Here is a 20757-nt window from a genome sequence, read left to right on the forward strand (position 1 = left end):
ATGCTACCAATCTGGCTGGGGACAAGCCAGGGGTGTCAATAAACTTCCCAAAAGGCACAGGGTGGCCTCATGACAAAACAACAACAAACAAACAAACAAACAAACAAAAAACCCCAGCAGCACTAAGACTGAGAGGCCTCCCCCCAGGAGGTGAAGTCTGGACTCAGGCATTGGAGGAGGCTGCAGAAAGGGGCAGGTGAGAATGAGCCTGGGGAAGGAGAGGTTGGGGCTACGGCTATGTGGTGAGAGAGCTGCTTATAGGTGAAGAGATGAAGGGGCAGGGGAGGGAGGAGCTGCAGGCAGGGTGTGTGCAGGGGCCTGTGTGCTCATACATCTGTGTTACACACCTGTATGCACAAGAGCAGGGGTGTGCATGAAGGGGCATGTATATACATGCATGCTTGTTACTTGGATCCAATACAAACCAGAGATGCAGGCACATATATCTATGTGCATGTCTTTGAGAAGAGGAGGACATAGGCAGGCACATGTGTGGGTGGACATGTGCTTGCTATATGGATCTAATACAAACCAGACAGAGAGGAGACATGTGTTACATCACATCATGATGCCCAGCTTGCCACTGCAAGGTTATCGGAGGCCAGCTGTGTGTCTCTGTGGCACCAGAAGGGCCCACGTTTTGCCACACCTTTCTAGAGAAGTAGTGCTTCCTAAGGGGACAGAGTCCTGTGGCCACTTGGACACTATAGTCTGTAGGAAGAGCCCCTGACTGTCCTTTCTTTATTCTTCATAGAACAGGCTGACCAGCTTAAGCCAGTGTCGGTCATGGCAGCGAGAGAACAGCTCCAAGTGTCCATTACTGATAACGGTATAGTTCAGGCTCCTTTGGGCAGCCATCATGCAGGCTTCTAATTCTGAGGTAGGGAATCTCCCTATATAGTCCAGGTTGGCCTGGAACTTGTAATCTTCCTGTCTCACTGCCCCCCACCCCCACACCAAGTGCTGAGCATATAGGCAGTACCACCACAAATAGCATAGATCACTTTTTTGTGTGTGTGTCTAGTAGCCCTGGGAGGTAAAGAACTATTACGATCCACGGTTCACAGACGGGGAAGCTGAGGCAGGCAGCAAACAGTGAAGCCAGATTATATCACTGGAAAGAGGTTAACAGACCCTCTCTGACTGGGTGGATCACAGGGCCTTTGGCCAGCCACAGCCTGTCACACTGTCACTGACATGGACATACCATGCCCTTGCAATTAGAAGCACTTTCTTAAAGCAGTTGCTGACACTACACCCACCAGTCTGCCAAACACCATGGGCCAAAAGGAAAGGATGCTGGTACCCTAAACTCAGAGGCCGATGTTTTCTTTAAAGGGAACAGCAATCCAGCATGGGAAAGAATTGTCTTTTTTTTTTTTTTTTTTAAATACAAATGTTCTCTGACAGTCCAAGGAAAGGATCCCACATCATATACAAAAATCAACTCACAGTCGATCCAGCATAGACCTAATGTCAGGTCGAAAGCTAAATCAATGTTTGGAAGAAAACAAGTATATATGTTCATGCCCCTGACTTAGGCAAAGATTTCTTAAATGGAAGAGGAAAATCCAAGTAGTTACAGAAGAAATTGACGGATGAATGGCATCCGGAGAGTCACATGATCAAAACATCTTCTGCAGATGCCAAGGTTTTCAAGACCACAGAGCCAGTAAGAGACTCCAGTCTGTAACACTTGAACAGCTCCACAGGGAGACAACCTAACTGCACAGGAGCTACAGCAAGATGGCTCAGCAGGTAAAAGCGCTTGCTACGTACGCCCGACCACTTGAGTTCAATCCCCGGGGTCCCGTGAAGGAGAGAATAACTGCTGGAAGTTGTTACAGCTCTACACATGCACTGAAGCGTGCACATGCGTTCATATACACGTGAAAATAACATGATATCTTTAAAAGATACAAACAGAACTGGAGAGATGGTTTAGCCTGGCTCTTCCAGAGGACCAGGGTGCAGTTCCCAGCACTCATGTTGGGATGCTTCACATTAGTCTGTAACTCTAGCTCCAAAGATCTGACACCTCTGACCTCCATGGGTCATGTGCACATCTCATCACCTTACTACCCCATCTCCCCCCCCCCTATTCCCCCCACCTCCCCACCATCCCACACATCCCCATCCCACACCCCACCATCCCACACCCCACTATCCCACACCCCACCATCCCACACCCCACTATCCCACACCCCACCATCCCACACCCCCCCATCCCATCCCTACCATTCCACACCCCACCATCCCACACCCCACCATCCCATCCCTACCATTCCACACATCCCACCATCCCACACCCCACCATCCCATCCCTACCATTCCACACACCCCCATCCCACATCTCACCATTCCACACACCCCCATCCCACATCTCACCATCCCACACCCCACCATCCCACATCTCACCATCCCACACCCCACCATCCCACACCCCACCATCCCACACCCCCCATCCCACCCCCACCATCCCACACACCCCCATTCCACCCCCACCATCCCACACCCCACCATCCCACACACCCCCATCCCACACCCCACCATCCCACACACCCCCATCCCACCCCCACCATCTCACACCCCACCATCCCACACACCCCCATCCCACACACCCCCATCCCACTCCCACCACAACATAATTTAAAAAATGTTTTTTTTGTAAGAGAAAGATACAGATAGGCACTTCACCAAGGACAACAGATGCATGGCTAAGACAGCACATGAAAAGATGGCCAAGAGGCACATGCACCAGAGGAAAGGACAGTTACTGCTTCATGCTCTCAAGGATGGCTGCAATCAGGAGACAGAAAACTGGAACCCTGCACCCTGGTGGTGGGTGTGGGAAATGGGGCAAGGCACTTTGTCAACAGTCTGGCAGTTTCTCTGTTTCTCTAGGTCTATTGAGTGACCTGGAATGACCACATCTAGGTCTTTAGCCAGGAGAAATGGAAGTTCAGAGAGGCTGAATGACTCAGATCCCAGGGCAGTTGGATGTAAATGTGCATCTCATATCAAAGCCTTAGCTTCACCACATGGGGAAGAGCCACAGGGTGTTGCATTGGGTGGGGAGGGTCTGTGTTGTTGTGCCTATCTCTCTGATGGCACCTGAAGTGTGAAGCCTATTTCTGAGCCTGGAGCTGTTGGCTCCCACCCTTTCTAACCGGTGATGATCACTGAGACCTGCCAAGTCTCTGCCAACCAGAGGTGCCTCCATCTCAGTCAGTCATCCTCATCCTCATGGGGAAATCTTTGGGTAAGCTTTGAAAAATTATAACTAGCTCCATAGTTCAGGAATCCATGTCCCCATGACAACTACCAGCTACATCTGCAGTGCCTTTCTGCTCCTTCCTGTGCCCTCTCCCATCCTATCTGGTGACCAGAGGGCAGGGCTCCACTTGGGTTCGTGGAGGGTCCTTGCTGAGCCTCAGACAGCCAAGAAGAAACATCTGTTCACTTGTTATTCTCACCAGCAAGTCCCCAAGTGTCATCCACCAGCAAGACACACACCTGAGCCAAGTGGGGTCAATACCAGGCTGCATGGAAGAGATCCCAGTGCCTTTGGGCAGCCAGGTAGAGGAATGCCCAGTGCCTGCCTGTAGTGGATATCTGTTCTGTCTATGACCTTGAAGCACCGCCCCTAGAGATGTAACAAGCAACTGTCCTACCTATCTATGACCTTGAAGTACCTGTCCCTGGGGCCTCGGGGCTACCCTTAAGACTTGGGATGCTGGGATGGACTCAGGAGGAAGAACAGTGTGAGACTGTACCTCGGCCTTCCAGGACCCTACAATAAATCTGATCTATAGTGAGCCTTCCTTCCTCATAAATTCCTTTACCCTTTAAGCAAGCTCTGTGGATTTCTTGTTTTACCTGCCCCAATGAAATCAGGAACCAAAGTAATATAATCAGAAGCCACATGAAAAGCCATAAATGGGCTCACACCAGCTGGGTCCCAGTAGCAGAGTATGGGGTCCTGCAACCTCTACTGGCCCCCTGTTGTCCTGACCATGTAGATTCTGTCTCACTAGACAGGAGAGTTACCATGTGGATGCGCAGGTATGCCTACTCCACAGCCACGAGAACAGGCACACAGCTAAATAGTGGCCACCAGGCCCTCTACTTCCTGGGGTTTATTGTGATAATGTTGTCACATCTTCCTACTGCCAGGGACACAGTAGCCACAGGGATAAACCCACCCACTGCAGCTGACCATCAATGTGAACGAACACTCACTACCCAGTGAGTGCAGCAGATACCGCTGCCTTCCCCAGACACAGGTCACCAACAGCCCAGAGCTACTACCTCTAGGGATGGCAGGGGGACCCTGGGAGCATGTGCCCTTTTAGAGCTGCCAGGTGAGGCTTGTAAAAACAGCCAAGTGGAGCTAGCTAGGTGGACTCAGCACCGATAACCACAAAGCTGGCAGGTCACAGAGCAGGATGACTTCCCGTCACTCCCAGGCTTCACACAGATCCCTACATCTGTCTGGAGATGCCGTATGGGATAGCTGAGGCTCAGAGAGGTTAAGTAACTTGCCTAAGGCCCTCCACCTCCTACCCAGCATGCACCAAGGTCTCAAATCTCAGCAGATGGACCCTGATCCAGGTTCCTAACCTGCAGGAACACGAGTCAGAGCTGGGAGCCACTTCCAAGACACACATCAACTCTGCTCTGGGCTGTATTTGTTTTCTGGTTGCTGCTGAGGCCTGAGATGAGCTTGTGTGTTTTCTGGGTGTTTCCACAGGACACAGCAGTGCCTCTGAGTTCACCAGATGTTCCACCTGCTGCCTTTCAACAGGTGGCTCTCTTCCTCCCCCCAACAGCAGGTAAGCCTCTAGGATTTATTACAAGCCTTCCTGTCTCCCATCCACCTTCCTGCCTGTACCCTCTCCAGCTACAGTACATGGAGCCAACCTATACTGGCCCACTGTTGTCCTGACCAGCAAGTCTCCAATATCATCCACGGCCAACAGCGGCGGCGGCGGCACACACACCTGAACCATTAGCAAATTCCCAGGCTCTACCCTAGGGTGACCCCACCCTAGCCTGGAAGACAGCAGCAGGATCAGGTCATGCTGTCCCACCAGCTCCAACACCAGTGACCATGGCTTCCCAGCACCTTAACTGTGCCCATGTGGGTTCTTCATGAGATAGATGTGACCCCCACATTCTCCATCTGTATCTGCAGACTCCTGCTACACCCCCCCATACCCCACGACAGTCGCTCTTCAGCAGCCTGCACACTCAGAATTCAGACATCAGCATTTGTGGAGACATACACAGACAGTTATAGATTAGTGACATGAGCCAGAGAGAACATTTCTATACAGCCCAGCTTTGCAATCTCATGCATGCAGTCTGACATGGCTGTATCGCACAAGAATGGCTGGCACATAGCACACACAGTTCATCCTTTACAAGCAACACACTGTATTTTCTTTGGTTCTTTGGGACAACATAGGGGGCCCTCAAGGGCTCCTAAGATACACAGAAGAGGGTTTTCTTAAACTAAGTCCCCAAACACAATGTGAACTTAGTAAGTCAATTTGTGCAGCTACTGCACCCTCAATGCCAGCTATGGCTTTCCCCAACCTCTTTTATCTTAATTTTTATTTTATGTGCATTGGTGTTTTGCCTGCATGTATGTCTGTGTGAGAGTGCTGGATCCCCTGGAACTGGAGTTGCAGACAGTTGTGAGCTGCCCTTGGGTGCTGGGAGTTGAACCTGGGTCCTCTGGAAGAGCAGCCAGTGCTCCAAGTGCCAACCCATCCCTCCAGGTGACCCCCTCCACTACCTCTCTTACAGAAGCCTGGCACCACAGGAATAAACATGTAGCAATTGAATCTGACATAAAAGCAAACAGGAGTATAGGGACCAATGGGCCTAGCTGGTGTCAGGGACCCAAGCTTTGGAGTCTAAGCTCACACATCCTAAAACACAACACCCATGGGTGCTGATGACCCACATGTAAGACAGAAAATTGGCTGCAAGGTTCCAGCTTAGATGACTCTTGTGTGGTTTTGTTTAGATTGTATCTCACCATAGCCTAGTCTGTAACTTGGGATCCTCCTGCCTCAGCCTTTCCAGTGCTAGGATTATAGGCCTTTTGCCACTAGGCCCAGATCACAGCATTTTTCAACAGATTGTATTCCTAGCCAAATCTGACAGGACAAAATGCAACAGGAATGCATCCAAATCTCACCACATTCAGCCACCAGAGCACGAGGCTTGGGAGACCAACACACTGCCTGTGGCTGGGAGCCACACAGCCACCCAAAACACCAGTATGACTTCTATCTGCAGTCAGAGAAGAATATAACCCTGTGCCAGACAGCCTCGACAGCCCTGGGCAGCCTTGGACACAGAGGGAAGGAGGGACATTGCCTCCATAGCCAGGATGCCTCAGCAGCAGAAGAGATGGCCTGTGTCACCTGGATCTGCCAACAACTAAGACAGAGACAACAGTCAAGGTACAGGGCAGTCATGGGTCTGTGACTTTGAAGAGATGAGAAGTATCTATGAGTGTGACAAGTATCAGTCGCTAAAGCTCTTGCTGTATAAACATGAGGACCTGAGTGCAGGTCTCTGGCACCCATGTAATAAAGTAGCTGGGAATGGCCGCTCACGCTTGTGACCAGTGTAGGGAAGGCAGAGACAGGTAGGTCAGTCAGTGTATCCAAACCGGTGAGCTCCAGGTTCAGGGAGAGACCCTGCCTCAAAATATATGGTAGAACGCAAATAAAGAAGATGTCTGATGTGCGCTCTGGCATGTACAAAACCCAACAAACCAAAAGCACAATGCCGGCCGGCCGGGCCTGGTAGTACGCGCCTTCGATCCCAGCACTCTAGAGGCAGACAGGAGGGCCACCAGCCTGGTCTAGAGTGAGTTCCAGGACAGCCACAGCTACACAGAGAAACAGGAGCTGGGGAGGACAGCTGGACGAAGTGTTGGGAGTGTGAGGGAGAGCCATACTTGGAAAGACTTCCTCCCAGAAGGTTCTGGATTAGGAGGGAAGCAGGCAGAATGGGAGAAGGGGACGCCAACAAAGATCTCAGAGGACAACGACAAAAGCTGGAGGCCTCTGCGGGGCTGGAGTCTGGAGGAGCCCAGGGAAAGGATCTGAATGCTGTTGCCTCGGCCCTTCATCTGTGAAGTGTGTGATGACAGCCTCTCCCATCACAGTGAGGACCACTCAGATGCCCGGCCAGTCGTGGGGATAGGGTGGTACTTACTGTGTATGTCTCCAGATAACTGAGCCAGGACACCGAGGACACATTACAGGGAGGCAAGAGTTGGCCAGGTGAAAGGAAACACTTTCCACAGGGCTGTCTTGAAATCATTGGGTAGGTAGTGAGTCACCCATCACTGGAGGCATCCAAGCCAAGCCCAGGTGAAATAAATATCAGAAATGTGTTTAACCCCATTTCTCTGAGTTCTAGCTTCTATGACACACAGTTTGCTGCCTCATACCCTATTTCTGGCCCTTCCTCGCCTAGCTAAGGTCTAGAGGGGTCATTCCTAAAGTTGCTGGGCTGGGTGTTGATGTAGCAATGCCAGAATCTCCCCTAGGGGAGGGCATGGTGGAACCTACATCCTGCCTAAGTTCATAGCAGGTTTTCACCCAAATCCTGGGGATGGGGTTATATGCTGACACTTTACCATCTCCTCACACTCCGCCAGGATCAGATGAGCTCTACCAGGCTAAGACAGCTGGCCAGCCACCTGAGGGGTGAAGGACAAGCTCATATTTCCAAAGATAGGCCTTGCAGCAAGCTGACCCCTGACCTCAGGGTCCAGGCATCCACCAACCAAGAGGAGCATTTAAGGCTGATCCAACTGGTGCCTTACTAAACATAGGGGTGGTGCCCACCCACTGCTTCCCAAGTCCCTAGCCAGGTCAGAGGCACCCACACCAGCTGCCACTCTAGCTCCATTATGACTTCCCTCCCATTCCTCAATGCAGCTATAGTGTCCACAAGCTCCAGCCCCAACTCTCAGCACCTAATCTTTCTTATAAGACAGGGACTTTTAAATCTGCATCAGAACTTGGCCTGGGCATACGTCCTCCACCAATAGCTGAGTACAAAAAGAACCCCCCTCCCAGAGGAGAAGGAGCAGACACCACACTCTTACAATCTTGTCCTAAGGTGGTCCAAGTGGGGTCTCAGGGTCACTGACCCAGGTTAGCTGGAATCACCACTCCCCACCTCTGTCAGCAGCCCAGTGTCTGCCCTGGTGGTTAACTATGGGAGGCTGTTGCCATGGGAACGGCAGAGCTGTTGTGCTGTGACATCACCACAGGGGTGAGGTCAGGGACAGAGACAGGCCAGCCAGAGCACAAACTTTCAGGTGAGAAAACCAGTCACAGATTTGTCCAAGTGGCAGGGGTCCTGAGCTTTTTGAAGGTGCTTGTTTGAAGAGGTTTCCACGAGCAGAGGCCATGCAATATAGAGACTCAGGTTACAGCCATGATGGTGTGCATGATACCCTCCCTCCCTAGCCTGACAACATCATGACCTCCTCAGGTGGTGCTTTCCACCCTAGCTGTCAGAACATTAAGAGGACATACTTCAAGGTCTCAAGGACAAATGCTTCCCATACCTTCTCCCGTAGAGACAGCAGCTGGCGGGACTTAGGCAGAGGAGATATGGGCTACTTCCCAACAGTTCTGGGACTCTGACCGAGGCCAGCAAAGAAGGAATCCTAGCTCTGGCCCCTCTGTCACTCATACCCTACAGAACTCAAAGTCAGAGTGCTTGACCGTGTTCCTAAGGGCTGGAGCATCCTCTAAGAGTAGGACCGTTGAGGACGAGTTTGGAGAATGTGGTTTTGAAAAGAGTCAAGGGTTGCTTCTATTGAGGAAAAGTAAGCTGCAAGGCAACCTGTGGCATGAGACTCTTGGAGAACACAGGATCAGGAGAGCTAATCCTGGAACTGAGGGCTCTGACTGGGTTGGATGAGGTCTCGGAAAGGCCGCTGACCATTGACTTGGGCCAATATATGATTTGTCCCTACAGGAGGTGGAGATGTTGGCTCAGTTTTGCTTGCTTTCCTTTGATCTCTAGCAGCATGTAAAAAGCTTGGGGTGGGGTGAAGGTGAGGTGGGGGTGGGGGCACATACTAGTAATCCCTGTGCTGAGGAAGTCCAGACGACAAGTGGATCCCATGGGGATCACTGGCCAGTACCAACAAAAACTATCACCACCAACAAAACCCCCAAATATGCACTCTGCTAAACAACACAGGCCACAATGGCCAAGACAAGTCTAGAGGGGGCCAGGTTGATGGCTGCCCATTATTAAACAATCATAGCAAGTACTAACTGAAAAAAACAAAACATATAATTCAAGTCCATTTTAGGAAAATGAAAAAAAAATGCATTTGCAAACAGGAGTCTGATTCTCTCATATGTCCTCCCTTTTACATTTTAATTTAAAATATCCATGCCAGACTTGGGGGGGACCAACACCCAGTGTTGAGAGTGTTGAGAGTGGTCTCATGAGGAGCTTCCGACTTCACCCCACACCCACAGCAAGAGAAGGACCTGGCACCGTTTGTTACCCACAGAGCACCTGACACTGTACTTACCCATGACCCCAGGAACTGTATATCCGGGTGCTTCTAGCCTTTCTCCCAGACAAGTGAGACTGAATAAGCTTGTGACCAGTGCTTACTGACTTGTGTCTGTTACCAATTCTCTCAAAAAAAAAAAAAAAAATCCTGGATACAGGCTTATTTTTATAATCCTGATTGCTCTGCCAGCACGCCCATGGGAGACTCCAGAAGGCATGCATTGAGATACAACATCTTTGTCACCAAGCCTCCACAAGGACACCCAGCCTCCTGCCCTGCAAGGAACAGCACCCTCGTATCCAAAGCAGGGAGCCTACTCCTATTGAGTCTCCAGGGACTCCTGCGCCCTGTCACTGCACTAGTGACCTTAGACAAGTCCTAGACCTTCCTGCTCTGTCTTCCGAGGGTGGAGAAGCCAAGCTGGGTTCAAGTGTCCCCAAAGGAAAAGGAGACACTGTGTGCTCCCATTCACAGCATGATGGGGAGATGGCCTCTGGTACCTTTGTCCCCATAGCTCCTGGGCAGAGGCCACAGATTTCCCAGGAGTGGGGACTCCTGGAAGGAGACAGGGCACTGACCCCTGTGGGCCCATCAGGACATCTTATCTTTGTCTATCAGAATTTGATTCATCAACACCTTTACCGTCAGGGTTTGTTAGATAGGCACCAGCCTGTTGCTGTGGAACAGGGAGCAGCCTGAGAGGCTGAGTTGGGACTCAACCAGACCTTGCTGCTCTGAAGCCTGGGCCTCTCCAGACACCTCTTCTTTCTTGGTTAAGAACCAGCCGGCCAGTGTCCTAACCAGAGATGCCTGGCAAAGTCTGCCTCTGCCACAATAAGCTCTGCTGTGCCTACAAAAGGTGGTTAGACTCCAACAGGATGCCAGGAAAGCCAGAGCCACCTGCAACCACAGGTTGGAAAGGGGGCAAATACTGTCTCAAGTCACATGCTGATCCCCAAGACACACTGACAAGACCTCTGGGGCTCTATACCCACAGAAAAATCTGCACAGAGAACCAGGCTTTTGCCATAAAGCCTCCCCCTCAACCCATGAGACCTTCCCCTAGGAGCTCAAGGCAGGTTGGGGGGACTTAATGCAGCTTCAGGGTCAGCTTAAATGGTCCCACAGGCATCCTTTCTCAAGTCTTCCTGCTCACTTCTGGAAACTACAGAGCAGGGAACCAGATGAAAGCTACCACACCACACAACCAGAAACCTGCACCACCTATGTCACTGAGGCCAAGGACAGAAAAGAATTTTCTGCAAAGGATGGAGTACTGAGGACTGAGGCTGTGAGGGTCTGAACAATTTCTATCACACTCATTCAACCCCACAATACAGCCGCAGACAATGCCCAATCTCCACAAAACTTTGTTTACAACAGGGAGTCTGTCCACCAATGGGAATAATTTTGTCAACCACAGAAAGGGGCCAGGAAAGTATCAGGATGTCAGCTGCCTTCTGTGGGGCTGAGTCACACCAATGAGATGGCAACATGTCCTGGTGTGGTATGCCTGTCATACACAGGGAATGACCAGTTCCTCTGGAAAAAAGCACAACCTGAGGCTACCCTGGAAATAGGTTACCTGTGCTCTGGGTGCTGTGAACTAGACAGAGGTCATTTTGGAAGGGTCTTGGGATCCACTAAAAAACACTAAATCACATGCTTTAAATACTTATTATGTGTATGTATGTGTATTTGTGCATGTGAGTGCAGGACCCACAGAAGCCAGAAGAGGGCATAGGATCCCCTAGAGCTAGAGTTACAGGTAGATATGAGTTACCTGCCATGGATGCTGGGAACCAAACTCAGATCCTCTGGAAGAGCAGTACGCACTCTTAACCCCTGAGCCACCTCTCCAGCTCCCCTGAATTGTACATTTTAATGGGATGATCTGTATGGTGCATGAATTATATCTCAATAATGAATAAAGCTGACAAGCAGAGCCCTTGTCAGAGATAAAACCATCATCTCAAGTCAATGCCTATAACCCAATCCATGGTGGAAGGAGGAGAGCAATCAAGAGATTGCTCTTGAAAGCTGTCTTCTGACTGTAGTACACACACACACACACACACACACACACACACACACACACACACGAAAAGAAGCCAGGACATTGTCAGCAAATCTATCAATTCAGTAGCTACCCTCCCAAACAAGGGTAGAAGCCAGATACCCACTTGTCTGATGGTGGAGTCCCAGCCTCACACTGAGTGGTAGCTATTGAGGACTAGGCTGCTCCAAGGCTTTCCCTGAGGTCCTCCTGGATGGAGAAGGAACACAGTTCCCTGTCTAAAACCAGGAATATGCTTGGCAGAGACAGTGAGGGCCTGGGGCCAGGGTCCCGGGGGAGCTCCACTTAAGATCCTGAGAACCCAACTCTTCCCATCCTGAGACTGGACTGTCCCAAAGCTGCTGTGTACTCCGTCTATCATGTCATGTGTTCCCCTTGTGCAACACTGTTTGATTAACTTCTTGCTACGTCTCATGGTATGATAGCTTTCTGCCAACTCTGTCCCATTCCAAAAAACACCCACAAATAGTATCTAAGATGCTCTACTTCATAATAAACTTGCTTGGCATAAGACATAGCTTGTGCAAGAGCTCCCAACCCCAACTCTGCATTCTTTATCTTCTCGTCTCCTGTCTCTCCCACTTAGGACCCTATCACTAAAGAATGAATGACGTCCTGGTCCAGGTCAGGTGGCAGAACTCTTTGGCTTTTTGACCTGGGTGTCCACTCCATACATTTGCTAAAATGGGTCCCTGAGCATTGCATGTTAAAAGCAGATACCACACTGGGAAAGAATTGAATGACCACGTTCAATAAATACATAGGCTGCACCTGGGCTTATAGAACTGTCCCACTCCAGATCTGTTTCTGGATCAGAGATATGAATCTGTCTCACAGCAAACAACTGAGCTCACATTCAATTCTCTGCCAACAAGCAGGCAGGCAAGCCTCACACTCCATCCCTCCTTCACGGCACCATGTATCATTCAGGGAACCCCAGCCTGCTCCCAGGGACCACTCCAAGTCAGTGTAGGTACAAATTAGCACCAACCTAGAAACACTCCTCTTGAACCACTTCCTACCCAGCCATCTCCTACCCACAGGGCCATGAGCCCCTCCTTTATCAGACTGGGTCCTGGGGATTTTGCCTTTTTTTTTTTTAATCTGTATTACTGTGTGTGCCTGACTACATGTGGGTACACATGTAGAGGTCAGAGGACAATTTTACAGAGTTAGCTCACTCCTTCCACCTTTACATGGATCCCGGGGCTCGAACTCAGGTTGCCAGGTTTGTGTTGCAAGGTCCCATGTCACTGAGCCATTTTGCCAGCCCTGGGCCTTGGATTTTATTATATTAAAATGGGGGGCGGGGCGCAAAGACAGTGCAGGTTGAACAGCAGGAAGCATGGCTGCTGTTCTTCCAGCACGTGCTGCTGCCCCAACAGCTGCTGTCACTCTGTCTTCCCTTCCAGGACCCTGGCTGCCACCTGCTCCCCTCTGGAGGCAGCAGGACATCCAGTTTCTCCTTTGCTCTCTCCACTGTGTGATACCTGCATCTCAGCCCTCAGTGTTGGCTGAGGGCTAGTGAGGACTGAGAGGCAAGTCTGGCTCAGTGTCGGACACAGAAGTTGATGGCCTGGCTCCCACCCCCAGCAGGCTCTGCTCCCGAGCCTCTGTCCTCCTTCCTTCACCCACAACCTAAGAGAGACACCAGTGAGTTACTGTCTCCATTTCAGAGATGGGACTGGAGGCAGGGACTCAAGTCCAAAGTCATGCAGCTGGTCTCTGGCCATCACTCTGGGCAGAGCCAGCCTCGGGCCACATTTTGCTGTAAATGCAGGCGCCCCGCCCTTATTGGCTCCTCCCCCATTTCCTGTTCTCTCCACAGCTTCCTTCCCCCTACATTTTCCACAGTCTGCTAAAGAGCTGACTGGGCACTTCCTCACCCAGGCACAACAGAACTCACAAAGTCCTGTCTGCCTGACCATTTAGCCAGGCTAGGAAACACCTGCCTGTCCACTCTAGGGTGTTCAGTTGCAAGGCCCCTTTCATCTGAAGAGTTACCCTTAGTTCAGGTGTTGGCACTGCCCCCTGGCTCACTAGACTGTCCCCACAGGGCTCCTGCTCCGGAAGTGTTTAACAAAGTCTCCCTAGGTTCCACTGACTCCACCCCAGGCCCTGCAGCTCCACATAGGCTCAGTAACCTTTTCCCATGTCACTCACTTTCTCAATCAGCTCAACCACACTAGCTTTTTGCTCCCTTAACCTTCCCAGGCAGTCCTGTCTCTGATGCAGGTCCCTTGACCTATAGGGCTGATAAGATCCACACCTCAGAATTGCCCAGGGCTCTGTTATCTATAATCCCTCAATCCAACAGATTTCTGTCAGGGCCACGATGCAATGAGCAAGGTCGCTCAGGTGCTATATTCCAGCCTTCACTCCCCTCAAGATGAGAGTTGTGGCTGACTCACTCTTTAAAAATTCCTGGAGCACCTGCCTCAGACCCTTGTGTATAGTCAGCTATCCAAATGCAACTATTCAGCCAAAGGTGCTTAGAAGAATAAACCACAAAAGAAGCAGGTGTCTAAGTCATAGCCACACTGCGCCCACAGGCGGCTAAGCCACATAGCCATATGGGTGCAGGGGCACAAGTGTTTAAGCCACACAACTACACTGGGCCCATGGGTGTCTAAGCTACACAGCCACACAGCCACACTGGACTCACGGGTGTCTAAGCCACACCCACCCACACTGGGCTCATGGGTGTCTAAGCCACACCCACCCACACTGGGCTCATGGGTGTCTAAGCCACACAGCCACATAGTTGCACAGCCACACTGGACCCATGGGTGTCTAAGCCACACCCACACTGGGCCCACAGGTATCTAAGTCACACAGCCACACCGTGCCCTCCACACACTGGATTAAGTTCATCCTCCCAACCCAGGAGTACCGGCCAGCTCCGACCAAGATTTAAGCAGAAAAGCAGCTGCAGTTGACCAAGGAAGTGCTCCTTCTCCAAGACATCCACATATACAGACCTCTCTTCATAAAGCTACCCCTCACAGGGTGGTGGTGACACATACTTTGGTCCCAGCACTCGGGAAGCAGAGGCAGGTGGATCTCCAACTTCAAAGCCAGCCTGATCTGCAGAGTTGAGTTCCAAGACAGTCCAGGCTGCACAGAGAAACTTGTCTCAATAAAAGCTACCCCTCAATTTGTAGCATAGAATATTTTCTCAAAATGCCTTCTCAGGGACCCCGAAGCTTTAACATGTTCATCTGACACAGCCCACCAGGGAGCAGTTCACTGTGTGGGAGTACCCATACCATTCCCTTCCACAATTGTAAATTAGAGCAACAATAGAGACCCATCCATCAGGCTGGGACAGCAGGCTGTATGGATACCAGCCAGCTCAGGCTGGGGTGGAAGTGTTCAGTTGAATGTGTTCCAAGAGGTTTAGGACTGCAGGTGCTGCCTCTACACCAGACTCTCCTGACACACTGTGCGTCGTGACGGTCAAGCTTGGTCTAGAAATCTACCTTCCTTCCAATTCCTTGACCACCTCTCCTCCTGGAGTCTTAGGCATCTCACCTGCTGGATTCCTCTCGCCATACCTGGGGACACTAACAGACACCACCATTCTTATGCAGACCCAGCAACCAAATCAAGATCCTGGCCAAGCACTCTCATTGGATAGGTAGCCATTAAACACTGTATCTGAATAAACACGGTGCTCATCAGTCCATCTCTAGCCTCTGCTGCTGTCACATCATCTTGGGGACCCCACTGTCCCACACCATCATGGGCAGAACACCAGTAGAATTGCTGTTCAGTCTTAAAAATCCCAATGACCACACCCAGATCTCAAGGCTCCAGGTGTTGATGATTCCAGCCACCAATCTACAGCCTGAGTGTCCTCAGGGACTTGCTGTGGGTCCACTGTGGGATGAATGCACCATGTGACCATGTGACCAGTCAGAGTGACAACACTTGACCCCAGTCTGCACCAGCCACTTCTTGCCTCGTCCTCAGCCACCGTGCACCTACAGTCCTCTAACCTCAATCCAGCCCGTCCACCAATGATGCTCGATCCTGACACCATCAAGGGGCACTTAGCCATGCCTGGAGCCTTCTTTCCCAGTCTGTGTCCTCTACACTGCCTACCCTACCCTCCATGTCTCACTTTCTCCCTCTGGAGAAATACCATCCTAGCCATGGGCTGCTTATGTGTGTGTGTGTGTGTGTGTGTGTGTGTGTGTGTGTTTGTGTGTGTGTGCACAAACCAGGGGCAGAGGAGCACTCACTCTAAGTGTCTGAGCCTAGCTCCTAGGCTGGGAAAGGGCTCCCACATGACCCTCCTCCTTCTGCCAGATTGCCTGTACCTTCCTCCTCCTTTTGTTTCTTCCTTTGCTGTTTTCTTCCCCGCCCCCCTCATCCCTTGAACTTCCTCGAGCCCTGAAACACATCTCTCAAATGTGTTCCAATGCAAGTGTTAGTCTAAAATCCCCCACCAGATCCAGGCAGCGGCTCCTCCGACCTAAAGACCCGTCTCAAGTTCTTGCTCAAAGCCACCTGGAGGCCCAAATGAAGGTGAGGTGGAGGAAGGCTGAGACCTAGGCCCCCTGCAGGCCAGTGCTGGGGAACTTGACCATCACACCAGGAGATGTGAATTTCAGAGGCCTGAGCAGGTCCCAGGCTGGCACTGAGCTCAGCTATGTGGTGTGGGAGGGTCCGCATCTCCCTGTTTAATTGGCACTTCATTCCTCTATAGCTCCAACCCTGGGAGCTGCCAGCGACTCAGATTCCTGACGCTCCCCAGCAGAAGACATCCATCCCGGGTACCAGTGTTCCCACAGCCCCCACCCCTCAGTGGCCACCAGAATTTTACCTTTGTAACTTGCAAATCCATTTCAAGTTGCTATGTGCTTACCCTTGAATTTGGCAAGTTTATCACTTAAGTTAATAATTTTCATGAACTGCACAAAGTCTGACTTGCTTCTCACCTTCCACTGGCCATCTGCTGGCAACTGGCAAGGGTCTGTGGGTACCTCCGATCCTTTAAACCCACCTCTACTGTTCCCTGCCCTGGTGTTAGATTTTTCTCTTCCTAGGGGCTCAGTTCTCCCTTACATCCCCGTAAGGCAGAGCCAGCCACTCTAGACTTGTTCATTGGAACAGACAAGCCCAGTATGAAACCACATGCCTGGGGACCCAGGAAGAGCCTGCACCTGCCGCCAGCGGTTTCTTCAGAGAGCCGCCAAAGTCCTGCAAAGCTCACAGGGTCTGGGTGCCTTGCTTTGCTTTTTACACGAGTCAACAAAGACAGAGTCACCACTGAGTGCGTGTGCTTTGTGTTCTCTGGAGTGGCCACTCACACCCCTCTGGTCTCCATCACCACATACACAAATACAAACAGGCCCCATAAAAAGCCAGCATGCCCCCACCACCACCCTGGGACACATACCTGGCCCTTTGGGTCTTGACTATGGCTTCAGGCCTCACTACCTGCACAGAAGGGGGTGGATGTTCTCCCACCCCCATTCCTGAATACCATGATTCCAGAAACTGCTTTAACTGCTCAAAGTAGCCAGAGTCTGCCAAGTAGCTCAGCGGATTCAGTCACTCCAGGTTCCATAGCTTGCAACAGGCAGTGAGAGACTGCATTAGGTGAGAGAATCAGACCAGCAGCATGCCTGAGCAGGATGCAGACACATGTCTCCTATGTGTCCTGACTGGAAAGCACAGAGACCGGGGCCTTTCAAGAGTGAGCCCGCAATTCTCTTTGCCACCAGAGTTCCAGACCTGCCACTGGCAGAGAGAGTCCTCCCAGGAATCCATTCCCAGGCAGATGCTGAGCCAGTCAGCAAAGCCGTGTGTGTGTGCAGCAGCCACAGGAAAAGCTAGCCTTTATTAACCCCTGATGTGCACCCTTTCCAGGCTTCTAGGTCATGGTTCTGGATGTACAAAATCAGAGGTGCTCTGAAAATTGGAGCAGCTCCAGTCTGGGTCGGGCCTTCCATATCAGCTTGGGAACTCAAGAGAGAGCATTGGGCAGTTCTGACCCTGGCCAGACCAGGTCACCCCTCTGAGCAAGTCACACATCTGTACCACTTCCAGGAGAACAGAGCCCTGTGACAGGCTGGTACTGACGGTTCACTGCAGCTCCCTACCCGAGGGTGTCAGCCACTTTTCAGTCCAAGTTGGTCAATCCTGGAAGGGGTGGGGAGGGCTAACATAGGACACCCTGACTGTGCTGAGCTCACACTGCCCTCCCACAAGTTCATAGCCAGCCAGAACCTGGGAATATAACCCTATTGGGATGTCTCTGCTGACGTAATCAAGTCAGAAAGGGTTCAAGTAGACACTGAATCCAATCGCTTGTGTCCTTATAAGAGGAGGCATAGCTGTATATAGAATAGAGGTAGACGGATTCATCCACTCCACCCCCCAAGAACACTAAGAAGTACCAGCAGTGCCCTCTCCACACTGGGAGGAAAGTCTGGGTCAGGCCCTCCCTCAGACCCCAAAAAGGAGTCAGCCCTGCCAGCATCTGGATTTTAGGCTTTGGAACTCCTGGACCATGAGACAGTCAGTTCCATTGCTTTGGGGCACCCATTGGTGGTCATCTGTCACAGCAGCCACAGGAGACGCCTCTGTGCTGGGATGAGTCCAAAGTCTTGGCCTCGTGGTGACTTAGATGCAACGCTTTGGACACCAATGCTGGGGAGTCTAGGCAGAGGAGAGCCATGTACAAGCAGGAAGGGGCCTCTAGGCACCGACAAGTGCCTCAGACCTCTGATCCAGACCAGCTCCCAGCCTGGCACTGCCTTGCCCTGGCAAAGCATCCCCCTCCTTGCAGACAGCCGTGTGGGCATCCCAAGCCAGTTCTTTCCCATCTGGCCCCTGTGAACCAGGCCTCTGAGTCCTGTGTGCTGCTTTTCTCTGAGTTCCCTACAACTTGCTGGTCAGAAGTGAGGTCTCGACAAAGCGGCCTTACACGCCTGTACTCCCAAAGGACGGTCCTGAGGAAAAACACTAGTGATTCCCTCATTGGAAGGGGCCATTTTTTCAACCCCCAATTTTGCTAATCATCAAAGCTAAACTGGACGAAAGCTCTCATTTCCTCCAAATAAGTATTTGCAAACCACTCCACAAGCACATACCATGCCCTATGCCCAGGTAGGCTGAGTTAGGTAGCCCCACATACAGGATCACCTAAAAACTCTCCAAAGAGCTAACCAGGGTGGGGCAAGGAGCCACAGAAAAGGGCATCAAGAGGGCATTTCTGATACCTGGAGAAACAGGCACCGTGGCTTCAGTCTGGGTGTGAGAGGGGCACAGGATACTCAAGATAGATGGGACATATAAGCCAAAACCACAGAGAAGGTAGCATGGGAGCCAGAGCCTCTCACCTGCTGGATATCCGAGTCTGCCCAGTGCTGGAGAGGCAGGCCTTCAGGTCAACTCCAAGTAGAGCCTTCCACTTTTGCCAGCTTTTCCAGACCATATAACTATGTCCCTCCTACCTGGTTCGCTTGTTTACACCCTTTGGGTCAAGGAATCCTCAGGGTAACATACATGCTGGGCAACCTAAGTACAGTCCCGTGACCCCCATAGTCACCAAGTCCCCCCCCCCCCCCCGTGTGTGTGTGTGTGTGTGTGTGTGTGTGTGTGTGTGTGTGTGTGTACACGTATGTTCTGGGAAAAAAAGTCGACAGCAGCAGATACTTAGGCTCTGGACCCCGCCGGCCTTGTTGGTGGGGCCTTCCAGGGGACACGCAGCAGGGAAGTGGACTCTAGCAGCCTCCCTCGGTCCCTCTGAGCTCATGGGATCTGCACAGGGATCTGCCCTGTTAAAGGCAAAAACTCCCAAATGGCTGCAGAGAAGCCCTCCTCACACAGCCACCCCCTCACCTGTGGAAGTTTCTTCCCGGGGTTTCCAATCCTTTAGCCATCTCACCCCGCATGTGTACCCTACTCCCCGCCCCCAGCACTGGCATCCCAGGGAGGCCGCCTGCCAACATCCAAGCGTTCGCTGGCTCCCTTTCCTGGGGCCGGAGCTGCTGCGGAATTTCGGTGGAATTTTGAGGTCGCTAAGCATCTCCCAGCTCAGAGAAGGGAAGAAAGAGGCACGGGGGGGACGGAGGTGGGAGAAAGTGCGCTTGGGGCGTTCAGTTGCAGGATGGCAGAGGGAGCCTTAGCCAGCTGCACCGTCAGGGAGGTGGGCCGCGCGAACCGGGTACAGCCGCTTACCTACGTCTGCATTGCAAAACGCCTGTTGCGGGTGCACCGGGGAGCAGCTGCAGGCGTCGGCCCGGCGCAGCAGCGTGGCCAGCAGCAGGAGGCCGAGCGCCAGCCGAAGGCTGCGGGCCGCGGCGCCCATGGCGCGCTGGGGGCCTGTGTCCGGCTGCTGTGGCGCGGGCTGGGGGGCCGGGCACGCCCCTCCTCACCTGGCCCGCTCCCCCGCACAAACTTTCTGTCCTCTTTGTCTAAGGGGGAAGCGGCGAGAAGAGGGCTCGGAGCAGTGCACCCGGCGGAGAAGAAAGAGGCTGGGGGGCGGCGAGCGAGCGCAGCCCGGCTCGGCTCCTCGGCTGCCTTCTATGGCTGTGTTTGCTGCGGGCTCGGGCCGAGCCGCCGTTTTATTGCGCTCCGAGGATCCTCTGCTCCTCCTCTCGGTGGCTGGCGGCCAGTGCAGGCCGGGCGCTCCCAGCAGCCCTCCTCCCGCGCCGCCCAGCCCTCCCCAGAACCCCGGCTTTTGTTGTGCCCAGCCTGGCACGGCTATGGGCTTCCCGCACCACCTGGCACGCTGCGCCGGAGGGCCACGCGCGCTGCGTACCTGACTGCCCGCTGGGGCCGCACCCACGCAGCCTCGGCTCCCCAAAAGGCTGGCTGTGCGATGTATTTTGCCTGATGGGCCCTGACTCTGGGTGGAACTTAGGCCTTGTCCCTGAAAGCCACCAGGCCGACCCCCACCCCCACGACCTCCGACCCAACCTTTTCCTCAGGTCTGGCTCCAAGTTCTTCACTTCTCTTTCCACAAGGGTAAAGTGACTCTGGGGCCAGCATCACTCCCCTTGGCCCCCTTCCATGTGCTTGGAGTGCTTGGAGGCCTTAGAATTTCAAGCATCCTTGGCTAGTTGTTAAAGGGAGTCTA

At 52.3% G+C, this 20757-nt stretch overlaps 1 protein-coding gene across 1 annotated transcript in view; it reads right to left on the reverse strand.

The window, feature by feature from the left end:
- Timp2 (TIMP metallopeptidase inhibitor 2) overlaps positions 1–20392 on the reverse strand; it is a 46987-nt gene extending 26595 nt beyond the window's left edge. Inside the window, exon 1 of the mRNA XM_036197065.1 lies at positions 19857–20392. Within this exon, the coding sequence (XP_036052958.1) occupies positions 19857–19986 (130 nt within the window). The 5' untranslated portion in view covers positions 19987–20392. The remainder of the gene's footprint in view (positions 1–19856) is intronic.
- Between the last annotated feature and the right edge of the window lie 365 nt (positions 20393–20757).

This window comes from Onychomys torridus, chromosome 8 (genome assembly GCF_903995425.1).
Source record: "Onychomys torridus chromosome 8, mOncTor1.1, whole genome shotgun sequence".
NCBI lineage: Eukaryota > Metazoa > Chordata > Mammalia > Rodentia > Cricetidae > Onychomys > Onychomys torridus.